General features: G+C 25.5%; 1 protein-coding gene across 1 annotated transcript; it reads left to right on the top strand.

Moving 5' to 3' along the window:
* The first annotated feature begins 641 nt into the window (after window positions 1-641).
* LOC145828819 (solute carrier family 22 member 7-like) lies at window positions 642-21478 on the top strand. The gene is made up of 17 exons (XM_082936573.1): window positions 642-769; window positions 1363-1461; window positions 1828-1957; window positions 2371-2474; window positions 2840-2994; window positions 3408-3532; window positions 3681-3785; window positions 3985-4074; window positions 4131-4210; window positions 4475-4557; window positions 4850-4999; window positions 5170-5278; window positions 6399-6517; window positions 8815-8938; window positions 9889-9924; window positions 20930-21079; window positions 21364-21478. Exons 1-17 carry the CDS (start codon window positions 642-644, stop codon window positions 21476-21478), a joined length of 1902 nt encoding a protein of 633 aa, XP_082792699.1.
* The last annotated feature ends 1119 nt before the right edge of the window (window positions 21479-22597 follow it).

The raw sequence follows: 22597 nt of genomic DNA, 5'->3' as shown, positions 1-22597 counted from the left end.
AGACATTATTGTACTAAGCTTGCTGATGAGTTTTTTTTTGTAGTTTCTTAAAAAAACATTATTCAAACTTTCTGAATAGCTTAGAATTAGAAACTTGAAACTTTCGAATGTTTAAGTAGTCAAACTTAGAATTTAGCCTTGCGAAGTTTGATTTATTTAATATTATTCGTCAAAACCATTTTCTTTCATGTATCAATGAAAAAATGCATTATAAATCTTGTCTACAAATATTGATAAATAGTTTTTAAACAACTAATAAAATTTTGGTCTTACAGGAATTCATTTGTAGGACTAGTCTGCTAGGTTTTATTGCTTTGCTAGCTAAATCATTTGCCCTGTTTAAATATTTTTAAACTAGTTTTAAAACTTACATAATCCATAAAATGGGTTATCTTAAACGCTAGGAAAATTAAGAGAAACTAGATATTTTATTGCTTTCAATTTTAACTTTTTATCAGTTTAGCTTACAAAAATTGAGCTTATCTATCGTCTAAATAAAAAAACGTCTCAAAAAACCAAGCTTAAAATTTCTTATACAGTATTTACGCAATAACTAAAGTAGTAAAAATACAAAAACTCTATTTAACAGCTGGTTTAGTCGGTAAACACTAAAAAACTACTAGTCAACCAAAAAATTCAACATGATAGACTACGAGGCCATTGCGAAACAATCGAACTTGGTGGGAAGAGCGCAGGTGGTGATCATTTTCATGCTGTCTTACGCCATGCTCTTCAACGGATTTCAAACGTTCATACCCGTCTTTATTGCGTACTCACCAACTCACAGATCAGTTTTTTGTTAATGAATACAGGTCGAAAAAATAAATCATAATAGTTTTGCGTTGTTTAATTGTTGTAAAAATAGAATTATTACACATTGTTGTAATTTATCATGCATACATTTACTTTGTTTTTTTTTATGGTTTTTATAAGAAACCTTATTAGTTTTATATAAACCTTACTCTGAACAGCAAATGCTTTCAAGACACGAAAAATTAACTTATCGTACAAAAATCAGAGAAGTAAACGAGGTAAATACAAAAAATTGAATCCCACAGCTATAAATATTTAATAACGTTAAAACTAATAAAAAATGTTTAAAAACTTTTAACCTTTTAATTTTCGAACAAATGTAGTACTCTACCAAAATAATGGTTGCGTTTGTGTACCTTAGTAGTATTCGATTTCTGAGAAAGCACTTTTGTCTAAAATGCTTTGTGTAATCAAAAGTTTACAAAACTTTAATGAACTTTCTTCACGGTTTTTCATCAGAAGTATCAAAGATATTTTAAGCAAAAAAGCAGTATTAAGTTTACAACAAATATTGTCTCAAAGGAATTAAATTAATGTTGCTTTACGTAGGTGCAACTTGGCGCCTCTGAGTGAATATGCAGAGAACGAAACGATTTTGCTAAACTATACGACTCCTTCTGAAGACGGTGAATACGATGGGTGTAAAAGGTTGTTTGAGTTTTTAAGCTTTGTTTAACGTAGTTGCAATGTTGGTAAGAACTTTAAAAAGTTGTATTTTCATTGGTAGTAGTGTTTAGCTGGTTGTGTAAACGTTATCTTATAATATTTTTAACTAAATAAAGCGTTTTAAGATACTCAATTAGTTTATCAATTCTTGTACTTAATTGATCAAGCATACTTGGTATATAACTTAACTAGAAGGTTTTTTAATCTCGTGCCTTAAACTTTAGTTTAATCTGTTATTAAGCATTATTATATAGTCGTAGACAACTTTTTTTGAAATTTTATAGACACAAAACGTTAAGATAATTATTAAACTTAGTATTTGTAATGACTTTACTAAATAAACATTAGGTACAGTTATAATTTATCCATGTGTAACTCGACAATTTTAAGTTGTGTTGACAAAACTTCACCAACAATTCAATGCGACCAAGGTTATGTCTACGACGATTCCGTGTTTAGCGAAACTATTGTCACTAAGGTATAGAAATTAATAACATTTTGATTGTTAATAATATTTTTTTTGCTAGTATAAAAGTTTTAAGTTAAAGCTGTTTCTTTGTTTTTATATTAAACTGTATCAACTTGTTTGAAGTATATTGATTTAGTGAAATAAAAGTTTTAAATTTGCTCGGGATTGTGATATTTAACTATACTTTAAAAAAATAAAAAAATATACAAGCAGTTTTAAATGATGCGAGCTTATAAAAATACAAAAATAGTTTTCTAAATATCTGTAACTGAAAAAACTAATTTAAGCCTTGATTTTTCAAGCTTGAAAAAGTTGTTTGAATAAATACAGTTTCTTGATAACATGATAATTTTTAGAACTTTAATAACTAATGTTAGCATACAGCAAGTTTACAATGATGTAGTGAAACATATAATTTGCAGTTTGATTTGGTTTGCGATAGATACAATTTGAAATCTTTTTCAACAAGCATATATGAAGTAGGAAATTTAGTCGGGTCTGTAGTTTTTGGAAATTTGGCCGACAAGTAAAATTTGTTTTGTTTCTTATAAAATTTGTGTAGACTAAAAATAACTTTGGTTTTAAACACTTAGAAAAATTTAAACATGTTTATATCACGTAGCACTATAAGAAAAACTAATTATCAATAAAAATTGACAATATTCTATCAATATCTAATGAAAATATTATTTAAAAAAAGGTGAAGGGGTTAAAAAGGTTTAACAAATAAAAAATTTTGGTAGAAAATGTTAAAATACTGTTTTGTTAGAACAACTAAAAAAAGATTAATGTTTATTACGAAACAACAATACTTAACTTGTTTTATGCACTGTGTTTTAGATTTCAACTTCGAAAACAACAAATATTTGCAAAAAGTTTTATACGATACAGAATAGGTAGAAAGCGAACGAGCATGCTGACGGTCGTGTGCGCGCTTTCATGCAGTTTTGTGACGTCACAATGCGGCTCGATCGTAAGCTACATGGTAGTCCGGTTTCTCACTGCCACTTTCGTCATCGGCTTGCTGGTTTCCACCATGACTTATGGTTAGTTTACTTAGAATCTTTATAAAACTAAACTGCAGCTAGTTATTTCTAGTGCAAAAGTATGTATTGAACGCCAAAGTGTATGTGTTTTTAAACATTACTATTTTTTCTTTGAAAGTCATGCTTTGCGTAGATTGTTTATGTATTTTATTTCATAATTTACACTATTTACAATGAACATTAAGTTATTTTTACTGAAAATTAAAAACTACTTTATTAGATGAGTAATTATAGTTGAATTTTAAAAGCCCTATTCTTAATATAAAGTATAAAAGCAAGTTATTTTAACGTATCGTTGTTTTTGTTTGTTTACATAAGTGTACATCTTAAGCGACAAACAAACACTTTGAAATTTAGAATAAAACAAAATACTTGTTAATTTCCTGTAAAAGCTATTTAAATACAAAATTCAGCGATGGAAATCACAGAATCAAGACACAGAACAAAAGTGATAATCACCTATCACAACATGTTTGCCGTTGCGGTCATAATAGAGTCTGTTATCGCTTACTACTTCAGAGACTGGAACGATATAATGGTAAGGTTTAATACAGTAAAAGTAAAAAATTTGAAAGTTTTTGAATTAAGCTAACATTCAGAAGCTATTCTATTCTAAATAGTTTTAATAATACGTATTATATTTTGAAAAAAATTTTGGTTGTTACTTACGAAACATCTCATTTTAGTTAGCAGTGAACCTGATTGTGGCTCCATACCTCATATTTTCTTTTTTAATTCCCGAATCTCCGAGGTGGTTGTTTGTCACCAACAAAAACGAACAGGGAAAACAGGTTAGAAACTTATCCTTCTTAAACAAAACTTGTGTTTATCTATCTAACATTTTTTTTCCATTTAACAGTGCTGCAAGTACAATTAAATTTTTTAAAGGTTTTTTATTTATACGAAAGAACTTTAAAACTTTTCATAAACATAAAATAATTTCGCATTCATATAGTTTGAGGTAAAATTTTTTATTCTCATAATTTTTAGGTCATAAGACAAATGGCCCGTTTAAACAGAAGATCGTGCGACGAAAGCGTTTGGAAAAATAAATCTGCTGCTAGTGACACGAAAGAAAAGGCATGTTTTTTTACTTGAATACACTATGTTCATAAAATTTAAATTACATTTTGCAGGACACGAAAAAATATTCTCCAACGGAGTTGTTTAAACATTCTCAAATGAGAAACATAACCATCAAAGTTATGTACAATTGGTTAGTAAAACTTCAATTAACTGTACTTTAATAGTTCTTGTTAAAATAGTTTAAATATTACTTGTTGGTTTTAAATAGTTTAGTATATTTAATAAGTGTAAGGTTGGTTATATTTTATTAGAAAAGTTTCTAAAAATTTTTAATAAAAATTCGACCGTATTTTTTTATACTCTAGTACTAGAGAAACTTTGTGGACCAAATGAAGAAAACACTGTTAAGCAGCATTTTAATGAAATATATTACCAATAATTTAAAATTTTACAGCGTTGTAACTTCTCTTGTTTACTATGGGCTTTCACTCAACACCGCAAAACTTGCAGGAAACCTGTTTTTGAACAACGGAATAAGTAAGTAGTTAAATAAATTTCATCTTAGTATTTTTTTTTAAATATTTTATAAGCTTATTTAAAAACTTGGTACAGTTTTTTTTTTCAATACAGCTTATTGACGTACCAGTCATAATTTTTGCGAACTATATAACAGAAGAAGTATTATGTATCATAAAAGTTCTTAAAATGAAACGAAGCTTTTAAAAAAAAAAAACTATTTAAATTTTATTTTTGTAAATTAACTATTTTAAACAATCTATCTTGTTTGAAACGTAAAGCACAAGTTCACTTGAACTAAACTTAAAAAAAGATGCACTTGTTGAAGTTGTCTCCAACGTATCTGGAGGTCTGCTGTCAGAAAAAATAGGTCGCAGACTCACAATATCGGCAGGTTTGCTCATTGCAAGTGTTGGAAACATCGTTTCATTGCTGATTGTTGAGCTTGCTAATGAAAATTCAGGTGATATTAATATATTTATACGTGTATTTCTATGTGTTTGAATTTTTTTTTTTAATTTTAAGTTAAATATTAATTATCATAAAATATAGTTATCAAATATCAAAAAAACAAAAAGTTTAGTATCAAACTCGAAACTATTTTTTATTTTTAATATATTTTAATGTTTTTAGAATTACAAACAGTAGCTGTTGCGTTCGCTTTTATGGGAAAATTTGGTGTTAGTTCCACAACAATTCTTCTTTTTTTGTTTGCATCAGAAATATACCCTTCGGTTATAAGGTTAGTAATTTATTTCCAAGATAAAAGGAAACTATTTCACCTAGAATATTTTATAAACTTGTATATTCGAAATTCCAACTAATTATTTCACGGCGGATATTTTTTAAAGTTAAAACTTCCAACTAAAAATGCATTTAAATCTTATATAAGCACATAATTTTACATTTGACTATAAAAGCTTTTAATAAGGGTTTAAACTAAACAACGGTTTTTTATTTTAGCATGTTACAACAATATCACTTAAAGTATCCGAAACAAATAGAAAAAACAGCAGTATTTAAAAGCCGCGCTCATCAGTTATATCGTGGAATAACAAATCGTTATAAACAGACCTGGTAGTCTTTACAAGTTAATAGTTTAAAACTAAATAAATAAATCATGTTTGCATAAGTTTTCAATTTTTTTTTGCACCTAACTTGTTTTTTTTTTATCTTTTGGCCTTCTTCGCTTTTTTCTGTAAATATGCACATTGCACAAAACTAAATAAAAAGTTAAAGATAAAACAAATTTATACCTATTTAGAAACTTTATTTTATTTTTTGAACTTCGTTTATTACTGTACATCTTTTTTAGTTAATTATTAAAGTTTTTTTTTTATATATATTTTTTGACTTGACTTTTTTTCTTTGGTATATTGTATGTCGTTCTCCAGCTGTATAGTACTGAGGTTTAGAAAAATAATTCTGTTTTGCCTGTTTGTCTAACCAAATTATTTTATAAAATACTATTGCTGAAATTGATTCTAGTTTTCAACATATTGTTTTTTTTACTTTAAGTTTATAAAAATGACTTTTTAACCTAACCAAACAAAAAACTGTACTCCGTTTGTTCAACAAAGTAGTTATAATTTTTCTAATATTTTGATATCACTTACAGTACCTTTATTCTAACAAAAAAATTTATCATTTGAGTAGTGTTAAAAAAACACTCAAGTAAATATGATATACTAGACTTAAGTTTAAGCTTAAAGACTTGTAAGCTGCTTTCCAAGACTTTTTAAATATAAATTTGCAAGCATAATTTTAACTTACAGATAAGAAAAGTTTATGGTTTTCAGACGAACCAAAGCTCGCTTAAACTTTATACTTATATTCAAATATTAATAAAAACAAATTTTAAGGAGCACGGGCATGGGTATGGTGAGCTTCGCGATCAGGATCGGCAGCATTTCGGCTCCATTCGTCATCATGATCCAAAGATCAATCACATGGATGCCAGGAGCCATATACACTGTGTTAGGTTTGTACTGAGTTAAATATACACTGTACTAGGTTTGTACTGAGTTAAATATACACTGTGTTAGGTTTGTACTGAGTTAAATATACACTGTGTTAGGTTTGTACTGATTTAAATATACACTGTGTTAGGTTTGTACTGAGTTAAATATACACTGTGTTAGGTTTGTACTGATTTAAATATACACTGTGTTAGGTTTGTACTGATTTAAATATAAGTTGTATTAGGTTTGTACTGATTTAAATATACACTGTAAGAGGTTTGTACTGATTTAAATATACACTGTGTTAGGTTTGTACTGATTTAAATATACACTGTACTAGGTTTGTACTGATTTAAATATACACTGTAAGAGGTTTGTACTGATTTAAATATACACTGTGTTAGGTTTGTACTGATTTAAATATACACTGTACTAGGTTTGTACTGATTTAAATATACACTGTGTTAGGTTTGTACTGAGTTAAATATACACTGTGTTAGGTTTGTACTGAGTTAAATATACACTGTGTTAGGTTTGTACTGAGTTAAATATACACTGTGTTAGGTTTGTACTGATTTAAATATACACTGTGTTAGGTTTGTACTGAGTTAAATATACACTGTGTTAGGTTTGTACTGATTTATATATACACTGTGTTAGGTTTGTACTGAGTTAAATATACACTGTGTTAGGTTTGTACTGATTTAAATATACACTGTAAGAGGTTTGTACTGATTTAAATATACACTGTGTTAGGTTTGTACAGATTTAAATATACACTGTACTAGGTTTGTACTGATTTAAATATACACTGTGTTAGGTTTGTACTGAGTTAAATATACACTGTGTTAGGTTTGTATTGAGTTAAATATACAATGTGTTAGGTTTGTACTGAGTTAAATATACACTGTGTTAGGTTTGTACTGATTTAAATATACACTGTGTTAGGTTTGTACTGAGTTAAATATACACTGTGTTAGGTTTGTACTGAGTTAAATATACACTGTGTTAGGTTTGTACTGAGTTAAATATACACTGTGTTAGGTTTGTACTGATTTAAATATACACTGTGTTAGGTTTGTACTGATTTAAATATAAGTTGTATTAGGTTTGTACTGATTTAAATATACACTGTGTTAGGTTTGTACTGATTTAAATATACACTGTGTTAGGTTTGTACTGATTTAAATATACGTTGTATTAGGTTTGTACTGATTTAAATATACACTGTACTAGGTTTGTACTAATTTAAATATACACTGTGTTAGGTTTGTACTTATATGTTATATAAATAGATATACCAGGGTTTCCCAAACTTTTTTGCAGATGGCCCCCTTAATAGAAAATTAAAAAGCAATGGCCCCCTTCAACAAGATTACTCATAAACTACGATAAAACACACCGAAGACCTTTTTTTTTTTTTTTTTTTGCTCTTCATGAATATCTAGTGTAAGTTTCTAAACTAACATAAAATAAACATGAGACATTTTTTTTTTTTTTTGCTCTTCATCTGCAACTCGAGAATGTCTAGTGTAAGTTTCATGTTATGGCCTCATGGCTCCCCTGTGGCTCCTCTACTGCTCATGGCCCCCCTCTTCCCCCTTTGCTGCTCTTGGCCCCCTGAGTATCTGTCATGGCCCCTAAGGGCCCACTTGGCCCACTTTGGGAAACCCTGAGATATACGCATATACACTGTGTTAAGTTAATTATATAACTGTGTAGTTTGTATTTATATGATATATAAATGTATATGCATACACTAAGCTTAGTTTTGGTTGAATTTATACTGAATTAAATATGCACTGTGTAAAGTTTGTGTTTGTATGTTATATATATGTTTGTATATATATGTACATACAATGAAAACAAAAGTTTTACTGAGTTTATTACTTAACGTTCGCACGATAACCACAAGTATTTCAATTAAATATAATAACTATTATTCATAATATATATACACCGAATTAGTAATTTATATTTAACTCGTGTTAAATTAAGTATACACTGTGTTAGGTTTGCATTGATTTTATTTAGAATTAATTAAACAATGTGTTAGGTTAAGATTAAATTGTATTAAAACAAACAACTTTGCCAGTTTAAATAGTATAAAGAAATTTATGTTTATTTATTTGTTAATTTTAACTTGTATTGAATTAAGTAGAGATGCTTTTAATAGTTAATTAGATTATAAAAACTAATCTAAAAATAAGATTAATTCTTGCAAACTGTGCTAATATCGACATAAACTAAACAGTAAAAATGATAAAAGAATGTCTGTTTTATTTTTATTTCAAGTTAATAAATAAATAAATAACAGGATTCACTGCAGTTCTAGTGTCACTTTTCTTACCAGAAACTCGGTTTATTGATTCTTTGGAGACTATCAAAGAAGCAGAATACTTTTATAAACACAAAGTACAAATGAAAAATGATCTTAAAAGGTTAGATACGTTTAAAATAATAAGCTTCTAAAATTTATTTATTCGACTTGTTATACCAAAAAAAAAAGCATTTCCTATAAAGTTTATTCATCGAAACTTTTTTTAAATGCTTAAAGTAACCAAGTCAGTTCTAATAATAACATTTTTTTTAATGTTTTTCTTGAATTTATTCTCCAATGTAATAACAAATAAGAGTATAAAGCGAAATTTATTTAGAATGTATTAACTTAAAAAATGTAAAAAGCTCAAACCGAAAACCAAAAACTAATAGTTTTTAGATTATTTAATATTTTTTGATGATTTAAGAAAGTATTAATTTTTAAAAGTTGTTTATTTTTGCTATATAATTTAAGGATTTTAAGTTTGAAAACCAAAGCATTGCCATATGATTCAATAAGCAAATTTACATATCTTAACGTGGCAGAACATATTTAAATTGCAACTAATTAGCAAAACACTATCAAAAAAAAAACTTTGTCTTTCTAACAACTAGCTTAGTTTTTTCTTTGATTAATTTTAAGTTATACTGTGTTCAAACAAGCTAGTTTTCACTTCAAAGCATTGCAGCTATAAAGTAGCAGTATTGCAAGATGTGTGGTAACAAGTTTTTATTCTAAATATTTATAAATAACTATGTGTAGATTTAGCGAATTCTATTCAAAACTACCTTTTTCTTTTCGTAAAAATCATAGTCTTTGTTGTGGTGTATGAACTGTCAAAATTAAAGTGTCAAAATGTTAGCATAAAAGCAATTGTAATGTTAATTATTTTATAAATGTTTGATAAGGTCGAGCTGAAACCTGGTATCAAATAGAAACAGTTAATTTGCACTTGTATTACTACTAAAATAAGCTTATTATCTAGTAAATTTAGCGATTTGTTCTATTGTCAAAATAAATAATCATATAGTTTTATTCAAAAAAGTTATTTTCATAATACATGTTTCACAGAGAATCGGGAAAAGAAAATGGTGCTTTTTCAGTTGCGTGAGTTAATATATGGAGATTCAAAAATTTATTTCTTTGTTTTACAATCAAACTATGTTAGACATTTATACATTTTTGTAACACTATTTTTAATATTTGTAGTAAAGAATTAAAATATGTACGCATTTGAATAAAAACTTGCTTTAAAAACAATTTCTTCTTAATAATTTTTAATGTTTTGTTAAGCTATCTCATTATTTTATTATTGTCTGACTCAGTTTTATATCAACTATGTTGGTAAGCCGCCTTTTACATTATTGTTTTCTCCAAACTGTCGTTCTTTTATTTGAAATATTTGGTGTACATGAAGTAGGTGTACATGATTAAATTGGTTGTATTATTTTATTAGCAAAGTAGTACCATTAACATTAGTTTTTTTTCGATAAAAATGGAATAAGAAATAGTCAGAAAATTGAAATATAAAAAACAAAACTTATCTATAAGACTTTGTTCAGTTTTCGTCGAACAAGATATTAAGTTTGATTTTCTATTCAACTTTTACTTTAAGATAATGAAATTAAATCTATGTCAACGTTTAATATTTTTTCATTAAAATACTTTTAAATCCAATTAAACATAATTTCTGAAGACAATAGACCAATATTAAAAAAATATATTAAAACAAGGTTATGAACTTAATAACAAAAATAATTGAAATAATTTTATCCTTTTTTTTTGACAACATTTATGTTTAAAGCTTTAGTTGTTAAAAAACGTAAGTTTTTTATTTTTAGCAAAAAGGTATATTAATTTAATTTTTTGAATTTAGTTCCGTAGAATGCTGATGTTTTTTTTAATGTTCAATGTATTATATACATTTTACGACATTTTTTTATTAATATTTTAAAGGTTTTATATAAAAACACAGTTTCATAGATAGTTAAAAAAATAATAAAAACATAAATTAGAAACTTATAAGTTTGATATCATACTAAACGTGTTTTCAAAGTATATTTGTAAGTTATTGTATTTATTTTTTTGACTAACCTTTAAACAAATCTTAAAATTTACTAAAACACTTCTGTGGTGCTACACTGCAACAGTTTTTATAACCATTTAAGTTGTACTGAAATTTTATAATAAAGTTCTATTAACACCACTTTATTGTTAAAGCTTAGAAAATATTCAAGAGCTGTTTACATCAGCTTAAACAGTTAACAATGTTTTCTATAGTAAGTTTAAAAAAAGTTTTCTACATAAATGTTTTTTAAAGAAACCTATAGTATTAAAAGCATTAGTAAAAAAGCTAGGAACACAAATAAACTAAAGAATAAGCTTATATAATATATTACAAGAAATAACCGTAAATAAATTCTATAAAAAATCTCTAGGTGAGTCTGATAACATTTTCAAATTATGTGAAACTTAAAACTTAAGAATTTTTTGTATTATACAAACAGTGATAAGCATAAGTTTGCAAACTGGTTAAAAAATTTTTTAAAGCGCTAAAAAATGTAAAATAGACTAAAGGTTAATCCAACAAACCAGTATCTATTATCAACTAAATGATGTTAACTATATGTAAAAATAAAAATTTAATTTAAAAAATCTCTAATGTATACCGTAACATTCACTTGAATGATACATAAACAAAACAGTTTTGTAAAGTTGTTAAGTTATTATTTTATAAAAGGTTATTTTTAAATGCTACAACAAAAGTGATGGAGCAACTAAAATAATAAGAATGTTTAAAACGTATTTAACACTCAAAATTTAACTAGTAAAAGTATTTTAAGTTAAAGAAAATACTTTAATATTCGTTAGATTTTACAATTAGAAACTTAAAACAATAAGTGTCAGTTTATTAACCACACAATATTGTTCTACAAATCAAAATATTTATTCTTTTTTATTTATAGGTATGCTAAAGTCTATTATTTTTAAAATGTACAAACTATATATAAGTAAAATAACTTAGGCAAAAAAGTGAATTATTAAGATTGCTAGGTAGATATAATAAAACATATTTGCTAATCTTTTAAGTATGTCATATTTAAAAATATTACAAAAATTATATAACTAAATATTATGATAATTATGATGAAACAATTATAGTAAAACAGATGCATTTTTCTGAAAAAAAACTACATTGTTTTATATTTTGATAAGTCTTATATTAAAAAACGTTTGCATGTCTAAATGGTAGCTAAACTGAACTTCTTCACGTTGTACATATTTTAGTTTGAATTATTTTTTTATACTCTTTGTTTGTAGAATAAAATAAAACCTAACATCAATTTAATTTAAGTTTTTTTTTATTAAATTTTTTTTTAACCCATTTAAATAAAAGAAGATCGTAATTGTTTCGAATTTTTTTTTGTTAAATGTATTATAGAAAACAAAATTCCAAACAGATTTAGTTTTTTAAAATGCAACAGATATTAAGAAAATTTTTCCTTTTAAAAATAAACTTTTGAAATCTATATTAAATACATACACACAAATATGCTTATAAATAGATGGTGACAAACTAACTAAAAAAGCCAGGACCATGAATACCAAGATTAACGAAATTTGCTTTTCTAGAAAATTCTTTTTTATGCTTTCGATTTAATCGAGTAGACCTTTTATGGTTTTTTTACAAGCTGTAAAGTGTCAACATAGCCCACAAGAGACTAAGTAGGATTAACAGAGTTACAGTAGTCATACTCCCATATAAGAAATATGTGTCAGTTTTAGTAGATATTTGATTTAATCGAGTAATCACACCTTGTTTCTACATTAGGTTGAAACATCCAACAATAATTTTCTCTGTCAGTAATGTATATGTTATTGTCTTAACAGTAGCACTTAATATTCATACGAAAACTGAGAAAGCTTTTGCCATTTTAATGCTGTTTAAATGCTGTTTTTAAAAGGAAATGTTAAGGCAACAAATCTACCAACTGAAGCGAATACTAGGTAAAAAAAAAAGTAATTAGTGTTAGAAAACATCGTCAAACTTGTTCAATGTTTTCCAAAGGAAATTATCATTTAGTTCTACACTCTTACTTGAAGTCTATGAACAGCAGTGTTGTTTTTGTAAGTATTTATATCAGGACTAGTGCCACCTTTTATATTATCAGGATCTAAACTCAATAAAATTAAACGACTATCTAAAACGAACAAACTTACAGACGAGCCACAAATAATATCAGAAACTGCAATAGAAAAATTATACACATACTGGCTATGACTTAATTCTTTGAATTTATAAACAACGAATAGCACAATAAAGTGTCCGACCACAGATATTGTTCCAATCAACATGTCATCACTGTTACAGTTTCCGTTTTCAGCCTAAAATATAAACAGTTCAAAATATTACAAAAACAATAGTTTAGAATCCGTAAAACTATTTTTGTTAGGTATGAGATACTTTTTCAAAAAACACTAATAGTTAAAACTTTATAAACTTATACACCGTCTACAAACAATGATTGATAACTTTCAGAAAAAACTATCAAATGTTACTGTGCATACAAAAACGTTTTTTTCTGTACTAAGTTCATTTGAAAATAAAGTACAATTTTCGTTATATATTTTTAAAACCACAAGATTAATTATGTCTTTAGATATAAATAATATTTTTTATTAATACTTTGCTGGTATGTTAAAATCTTAAACAAAAAATCTAACAAACATTTTACAATTTTGTGCAGTAATATCTAATAAAGCATTTTTTTTCAATTAACAGTAAATCAAGTGCTTTTCAAGTAAATTTTTTATTCAAAATGATCTTTTTATAGTTGTAAAATATACTTAAATAGAACACTTCTATAAATGGTTTTTATAAATGCCTCTCCTCTATTATCCGATTTCTCGCTTATCCGACGGATTTTGGTCGAGAAATAGATTTATTTAATTCAGCTTTAACTTTTAAGATAATAATAAAAACTCACAGCTTATAAGTAAGGATAATAGATTTATAACGTTATGTACAATAGTTTCTGGTTGATGATATATTATTAATAACTGAAAAAATAGCTTAAATTGATTGAACTAGTGAAACAATATTTTGGTAGTAAAATTTAAAAATTTGAAGTTGAAATCGATTTTTTACCATAAATACAGGATTAATTAAGTTTTTTAACTAACCAAGCAATTTATAATTACGTCATAGTTCCAAAATCTTCTCAAACCTGTGCAGGCAAGCATATTGTTGATAAGTTGTGTTAGAATATAATGAGCTATAATTATAACTTTATAACTCTAATTATATTAGCAATTAGTTGTAAATATTTACTATTATACTTTTTTTTTGTTTTACGCAAAAAGTACATAAGCATTCATTTAATTTTTTATAATTGTACATCGTACGATAAAGTTATAATTTAAAAAAATAAAACAAAGAAAATGTATGTTTCTGAGTTATAAATTAAACACATTTAATTCAATGTAAAGTAATTTTTATTAATATATCAATAACAACGAGCCTGAAAGAAAACTGTTTAATTTACTACACATACAAATTATATAATATATTTAAGCAATCGTAAAGTTCTATACTAACAGCTTTGACGAATTGTGCTTGCGATTTTATATTCTTGATTCTTGAAACTAGAAGTTGAGCTTAGCATGTTGAAATGCCTTGCAGTACATTTAACAACTAACGCGTATTTGCAAAACAAACGCCGATATATACGTGTTAAAAGCAAATTAACTCATTCTAATAAACAATGTTATCGTAGGAAACAGGGAAAACTGTTTTCAGAAAGCTTACTAAATGTTTTTATTGTTACAAAAAATCCCATATCACACGTTGTAAAATTATAAAATGAAATGTTAAATTCATTATAAGGTTTTATCAGGCTATAAACTCTGTTAGGTTTATATATTTTTTACTTAAATAAGAGTTTATACCTTAATAATTTCTGTTGCTAGAAACATAGTTGATAAAACACTCTTTAAGCAAGACTAAAGTTTATTAGTATCCTTTTTTCAAGATATCTTAGGTCGCTATAAAAAGATTTTTGCACTTTAAATAAAAAAAAGTTGAAACCTCGTTAATAATATTATCAACAATAATTTTTAGTTAAGGTTTTTCTAATTTTAAATAAAAAAGCGTTAAAATATCTTTTCAAAGGTTGTTAGTGTATACTAGAACATACATATTATTTTTAAACAATAAAAAAAGTGTTTAAAAAGTTTAGTATAAGGACCTGGTGAACGAAAAACATTTCGGTTATCTAGTCGTACACCACATGCTCATACAATTGCTTACGAGCTAAACAAATTAAAAATTTGATTTAATCTTTTAAACCTTATATAAAATAAAGAAATAAAAATATATGAAACCAATCAACCAATAAAATGAACGAATAGAAAAGAGAGTTATACGAAAATTAACTAAAGTATGTGTTTACTTCAGAAAGTTTTATTCATAATGTACTCAAAAACTGTCTAATACGATAAGAATGATAGTACAGTCCAGGGGCGTCGCGTGAGGTGTTGCACTGCCGCAACTGCACCACCTTGAAATTTTCTAAGAAAAAAAGTAAGTATCTATAACGTTTTCGTTATTTTTTTGAACGAAATCTCTTTTAAAACTTCAATTTTGAAAACGACCATTTTGCCTACTTCACTGCCGCAAACTCTTAGACGACTGCCGCAAATGAACTCAAAAAAGCAAAATTTCTTCAAGAATTACCGCAAAATCAATATCTTGCGGTAAGTAAGCTAAGTTGAAAATTCCCTAAAACAGGACTTGCTTAAGTATCATCTACAAGCTATTGTAAACATAAAGTAAAAACAAAGCAAGCTATTGCAAAGGATTAAACTTGAGTTTATGTACCCACATGATTTTTTAAATTTAACCGATCACTTCTATTAAAAGATTTGTCATAAATTGCATTTTTTGTAAAAAAAGATAAAAACCCTAAATCACCAAAGTCTTAAAAATTTGATTTTTTATTTTAATCTGCATACATAAACTTAACTATAACTGATTATTGTTATCATAAAGTTAACAAAATAAATAATAAAATTCAAGTTCTGAAAAAAAGAATTAAGAAGTTTATTATAAACTTCTAGTTCACTCTTACAGAAAAATATTTTAGATTTATATTAAATAAAAAATAGTATTATTGAAACAATCACATATTTAAATAAAGTAAATAGCCTTAATTTAGAAACTTTGATTACTTAGAGTAGTTTAACATTTTAGGAAAATTTAGTCTACCTCTACTTTATATAACTTTTGGCTTAATTTTTTCATAAACAAAGCAAAAATTTTAGATAAAATTGTTGAAACATGGTTGCCTTGCCTCATAATCAGGATAACTTAGAAATGTTAAAAACTCAAGATGACCCAAGATAAATTAAAACAGACCAAATTAGAAAAATATTCAGGCTGACTAAAGCAGTTTTAATTTTTACTCTGAAAATAACAAGGTTATTTAAAATTAAAAAATAAGTGTTTTAACCCTATGGCCACATGAAAACTAACTAACCAAACTGTTACTTCTATAATGATTACATATTTATAAATTATCTTTAAAATTCTTAAAAAGTTCAACAGCCTCACAACTAAACTTAAAAAAGTTGAGCTCCTGAGAAAAATACTGTCATCAAAATGAAAAACAAATAAATATTAAATAAAGAAAAGATACCCTTAAAAAACTATTGAATTTTAAACCTCCAACAAAAAACATTAAAATTAGAAAAAAAGTTAATAAAAATGTTAATGTTTGTAAAAAAAATGTGCAAATTAGTTAGGAGTAAGGGGGGAGGGTGTTTAGGCACTTTTTTACATGTTGTTCTTATTTTAACTTTTTCAGAAAGCTAATAGTTACTCTTTATTTCCAATTAAACTTTAGTTACAACCAGTCAAAGCCAGAGAGTACAATGGTTTATTATACAAGGAGCAAACCAAAACAGCAAAAAATACAATTTCACTGAAAACCTATATTCTCCATCATTTTTAAAACAATTTTTAATTAAACTTTTTCATCCTAATTTTTTTTAAACTTTATACTTTTGTTGAAGAGAAGTTTTCAATTTTTAAGTATCAATATATATTTTTGTATATACAAAAAATAAAACTTTTGTTATAACTTTTTTTTTCTTGGTGTTTTAAATATCTAATTTAGCAATTTTTTTTCGTTTTATAAAAGAAACATCTAAAGATTTTGAGGCCAACTTATAAAAAAAAGATATGATTTTAGTGATTTGATTTATTTGTTGTTTGAGTTTATATTATAAAAATAAGGATTCATTTGTACCTCTGACTGTGAATTACCATATCTCAAAAATTTTAAGAATTTTTTATATTGATAAAAGATGACTTGTAGTTAAATTAAAACTGTATAAAGTAATTTCAGTAAAATAATTCTAAAGTAGATGTTAAGGGCATAAAGGGGGGGGGGGTAAAACATTTTTTTAAACACTGTTTTAGTTTGTGCCTCCCATTATGAACCTTTTGTTGCCTTTGACTTTGACCGGCTATATCTTAAAACATATACTGAATTTTTAAAATCTGTAAAAAGCATCTTGTAGCTTAGTAAAAACTACATAAAATAAGATCAAATTGCTTCATCCCCACTATGCCCTTAAAAACAAAGCTTATCTTCAGGTGTAGCAAAAGTTCAGTTGTTTTCAAGCTTGACAGTAAAAACATATTTTTATTAAAATAATTGATATTTTTTTAAATTCTGCACCACCTAAAAAAAATACCATGCGACGCCACTGGTACAGTCCAAGCCTTAAATTTAAAAAAAAACATTAGAGGTACAGAAATTTTTTAGACTTAATAAAAGTAACTTTAGCTTAATTTTTAACTTAAATTTATCTTAATTTATAAAACCAGATAAACAATACTATTAGCACACATTACTTTTGTTTAAAATTACGTATCAATTGCATAATCGTTTATAACGTCAAAATACAACTACTTATAACTTTTTAACTACAAACAAATATTTGAAAACGTTATAAAGTTAATCAAATAAAAAATGGTTACTTAATTTGTTCAACATTATTGTTTTAATTAAAAAGTTATATTACAACTAATAATTACTTTTTTATTAAAATAAACATGAAAGTTGTTCAGAAATGACTAATGACTATTATTTTTATTTAAAATTTATAATATGAACATCTAAAGTTTATTTTACTTAAAACTTTGATAGTTTCACAAAATAAACTACGACTTAGACTATAAAATTTAGACTAATATGAATAAAAAAAATTGCAATTAAAATAAGTTATGTATGACATATTAGTTACTTTTCACTCTTAAGTATACTAGAAGTACTTAAAAACTAAATTTTTTAAGTCACCTTATTTTTGTATTTTTTATTTTGTGCTCAGATCATACTTTTAAGTTTGTATAAAAAGTAAAAGAATTTTCTTTTTAAATCAGCTACAACAGAAAAAACACATGGTAAAATTTGTCTCTCGACAATATTGTCTTGTATTAAAGTATGCCGTTCATTACTTTAACAATAATTTATTATGTGTGCAATGTTTAATTTCAGCACTTTTGATATCATACTATTGTTTATTGATCGACAAAAAAAAGCTCAAAATAGTTGGTTCTAGGACCTGGTGAACAAAAAACTTCACGGTTATCGAGTCAAACACCACTTGAGTAAAGTTTTATGTCTTAACCAGGGAATTGTTGTATATCATTGTTAGAAGATAAATAATAATGGTTTTTGATGTATCTTGTAAATTTATATTTTTAGATTTATTAACTTAAAATCGAACAGCTTAAACTTAATCGGATAAATATTGATTCATATGATCGCTTTTATTTAAAAAACAGTTAAAAAAAGTTTATTAATATAAATTATATATTTAAAACGTTACTTAAAATGATTCTAAATTTACATTAATGATAAGAATCTACTTTAAACGATGATTTTTTGTTAAGTAATTGGAAACTAATGTAGAAAATTATTTATATATACAAAAAAATCTAGTTTGAATGCAAAAATTACCATTTGTTAGAAGTTTTTATTTTTTATTTCTATTGAACTTTTACAAACTAGTTCAAAATATTTTTTTTGGCTTTAAAATCTTGTAAAACATAGTTTTAAATAAACTTATTTTCTATTAAAAACATTACAAAAACAGCGTTATAATAACTATACTATAATAGTAATAACTATTAATGTTTTATTTTTTAAATAGTTCTGTTGTTATTGTAGTTCCTAGAAAAAACAAAACATTTAAGAATTAAAACAGCTTTTAAAATACAAACTATTTACGCAAAGTTTGTACGTAAAATATCAAATAAAGTTTAAATAAAGTCAATAAAAAATAAAATGCGTACATTTCTAAAAATAAAGTAAAACTTTATACGCTGTCACCAAGGTTTTTTCTAAAGTTTTGTAACCTTTAAAAGTCAATACAGTCCTGTAAAACACTTTTTTAGTACGTAAGAGATTCTAACACGTCTTGTTTAAACTTACTTAATTATACGTAGACAACTTTAAATGCAAAGGTGATAGATTTATACGTTTCAGCCCATTTTAAAGTAGATTTTATTGTTCATTGAACATAACTGTAGCGGGCAAAACTCAATTATCGTCCTTTTATTGCTTTTTTGAGTATATGGAGAATATTAGTTTATTGAATTACGTACCTAGTTTTATTAAAGTGATCATTTTTAGGTACGCTTAGACTTCAGAAAAAAAGATAATTCACACACTTTTGGTAATAGTATTACGTGTTATTCACATTGAATTAACGTATAAAACTCAATAACCTTTTAAATATATAATCAGTGCGTCACTATAAATAACTAATAAAACTAATAACTAAAAATAATTTTGATGATTTATAAATGAACCAACCGCAGCTTTATTAAAACATTTTCTATTTATGAAAAAAGAGAACTTTCAAGATATGAGTATATAAGCTTAAATAATGTCCAAAATATCACATGTAGAAAGTTTAACCTTGACGTAGTAAGTTTGTTAAAACTATATTTATTGTGACTTAAAAAGAGTTTTCAAAGGCTGATATTGATAGGGCTTAGATACTTCAAGTTGCTAAAAACTAAGAGTTTTCATTTATTGGATTAAAAAATATATTAATATATCGTAACTTACTTATAGTCTGGTAGGCTAAAATATAAAATTTATTGTTTGACTTTAATATACAGTAAGATTGTATAATAAAAGTATAAATACAACGAGTTTTTTATCAATAGTCAGAAATAAAAAGTTGAATAAAAGTTTATTTTTTTTAACTAATTCAGCTTCCATATATGGGTAGTTTCCAACTTTGATGTAGCCATACTGACACAGATATTTTAAGAATAAAATAATTCAAGCAACAACGAAGGATGATGAAATTATTTGTACCTCTTCTACTAATAACTACCCAGTCTCTTTCATTCAAATTCAACAAGAAGACATATGAATTGTTGCTGAAAAGATTTGATTATTTGACACAACACAACATACTGGAATATTGTCACTCATTTGAAACAATACCGCCAGTTGATAAGACAGTTTTGTCAATTGCCCCGTATACACATGTCAAATATCGTTGCTCGTAAGTTTGTTTAGTTATTTAGCATAAAAATTTGGTCGTGATTAGCATACATATGTTTTTCTTTTATGTTTTAATATAAATAGTTTAAAAACAATGTAAAAATAAAACATGAAATAGATTTATTTTCTAACTTTTACTTAGTAAAGGTTGAATATGTAAAGGTTTGGAAAAAGTTCAAGTTTATCAGTTTTATAAATAAGTAGAAAACACAGTTACAAAATTTATTTTTCAATATTAGTTTAGAAAAATTAAGTTCATTCATTCACAATGATTTAACGTATAAGATATTTATATAATTAATGAAAATTACAAATTATATTCAAACAAATCAAACACTGTTAACTAGTATTTGCATTTAATAATTTTGCTTATTAATGTTTTAAAGAGCATGTACAAAAAGATTAAAAATTAAGAAGTGTCTTTTTACTTTAATTAAAAAAAATTTAATAGTGAAAATTCATTTTGAACAACTTTTCTATAAAGTTACGGTTAATAGTAGATACAGATAAAATTCAAACAGACACATGCAACATAATCATCTTGATGTTATATTTTGTGGAATGTATTGTTACAACCCAGTTACTTGTAAAGTATTAAAAGGTTACACAAATGAACCTGTTTATACTGGAGTTACTTACAAAGACAACAGTGGAAATAATGTTCATTTTAGGTATCTAGATTAATAATTTTAAATTTAAAAATCAAACATAAGTATATTTACTTTAATTTTTTTTAAATTTTCGAAATCCTTTTAATTTTAGTGATTTTAAAATAGATAACTTAGGAAAAAGATTTAGCTTTATAAAGCTTTACAAATAATGATGCGCATTTTAAATATTTTTTTCAAAGTTATTAAAGTTCTAAGTTGGTTATTACAATCTAAGTATTCTATTTATTTATTCAGGCTTTTGAGTAAAAATATGTTGATTTAGCTAAAAATAAACAATGTCACAGATATCCATCGGCTTGCCACTGTGTAACTTCAACAATAAAAAAACCAAAAGCAAAAACAAAAGAAGTTTGCACTGCAATTAGAAGAAGACGGAAAAGAAAAAACGGATATTTCTAAGCTAACTGTAATGTATTGTGACGTCATCTAGTGCAATTTTGTTATTATTTAAACATAATTGTTACGTCATACAAACTTTTATTTTTGTAAATATTCTTTCAACATACTTAAATTGTAATTTTTAAAATTGATTCAAAACGTCAAACTAGGTAAAACTTTATTTAATCTACTTATTAACATTGTCTGCTCGAAATTGCCAAAGTGTTTTGTTGATTTTTACTTGTTAAAACTGCTTTTATTACTAAAGCAATTGTACTATAGTTTGTTGTTTTAGTTTCAAAGCACGATCAAAATTAAATTTGACTACGAGGTTTGTATTTTTTAAATACCTTAATGTTCTTAAAGTAATGTTATACGGTAAATATGTATACTTGTTATGGAACAAAAAGTGTCAATCGATGTATAAATTACACTTTAAAGGTACTTTTTTTAAAAATATATCTTTATATATATACATATATATATATATTGAAACGTATAGAATTATAGAAAGTATTCAGTAAATTTACTGTTATTGTTATTAGTTTTACAGAATAAATAACTATAAGGTCAATAATTTCCCTAAATTAACTTATCCCCCTAGTTTTCACTTAATTAACAAAAGTTTTAATCGGTCTCAAGAGACAAGTTTTACCAAGCTGTTAACGTAGAAAACAATTAATTATCTTTCGTCTTGTCACTGTGTGACCTCAGCATTTAGAATACCAAAAGTAAAATTAAAAAAAAATTGCACTGTAATTAGAAAAAGACGAAAATGAAAGTACGGATATTTTTATACCTACTTTACTATTAAAGTCATACAAAAATAAAAACTTACGTTATACTCGTTCGAATTTTTGTTCAATTTTTTATTTCAACAATTCAAAAATTATAAACTATTAGTTTTCTTTTTTTAACGTTTTGCTTATTGTATTTATATTTAACACTATTTAATTATGAACTTCATGAGAACAATAGCCAAAATGTTTTGTTGTTTTTTGAATTGTTGTCTTATTCAACAGAAACACAAAAACATTGCTTTTAGTTTTTACTTTACAATAATCAATAAAAAAACGGGAATTAAAAACGTCAAGTTTATACAAGAACAGGTATTTTTAAGTTTATGATTTTTTTCCTGTC

Source organism: Thalia democratica, chromosome 2 (assembly GCF_965202585.1).
Source record: "Thalia democratica chromosome 2, ktThaDemo2.hap1.1, whole genome shotgun sequence".
Taxonomy (NCBI): Eukaryota; Metazoa; Chordata; class Thaliacea; order Salpida; family Salpidae; genus Thalia; species Thalia democratica.
This window is presented reverse-complemented; position numbering and strand designations above follow the sequence as displayed.

Bases quoted from the DNA above. Each gene is read 5' to 3' on its own strand.
- LOC145828819 (XM_082936573.1), top strand. From the start codon at position 642: ATGATAGACTACGAGGCCATTGCGAAACAATCGAACTTGGTGGGAAGA. The intron at 4,075-4,130 runs GCATGTTTTTTT...TACATTTTGCAG, and splicing joins CTAGTGACACGAAAGAAAAG to GACACGAAAAAATATTCTCC. The intron at 4,211-4,474 runs GTTAGTAAAACT...AAAATTTTACAG, and splicing joins ATCAAAGTTATGTACAATTG to CGTTGTAACTTCTCTTGTTT.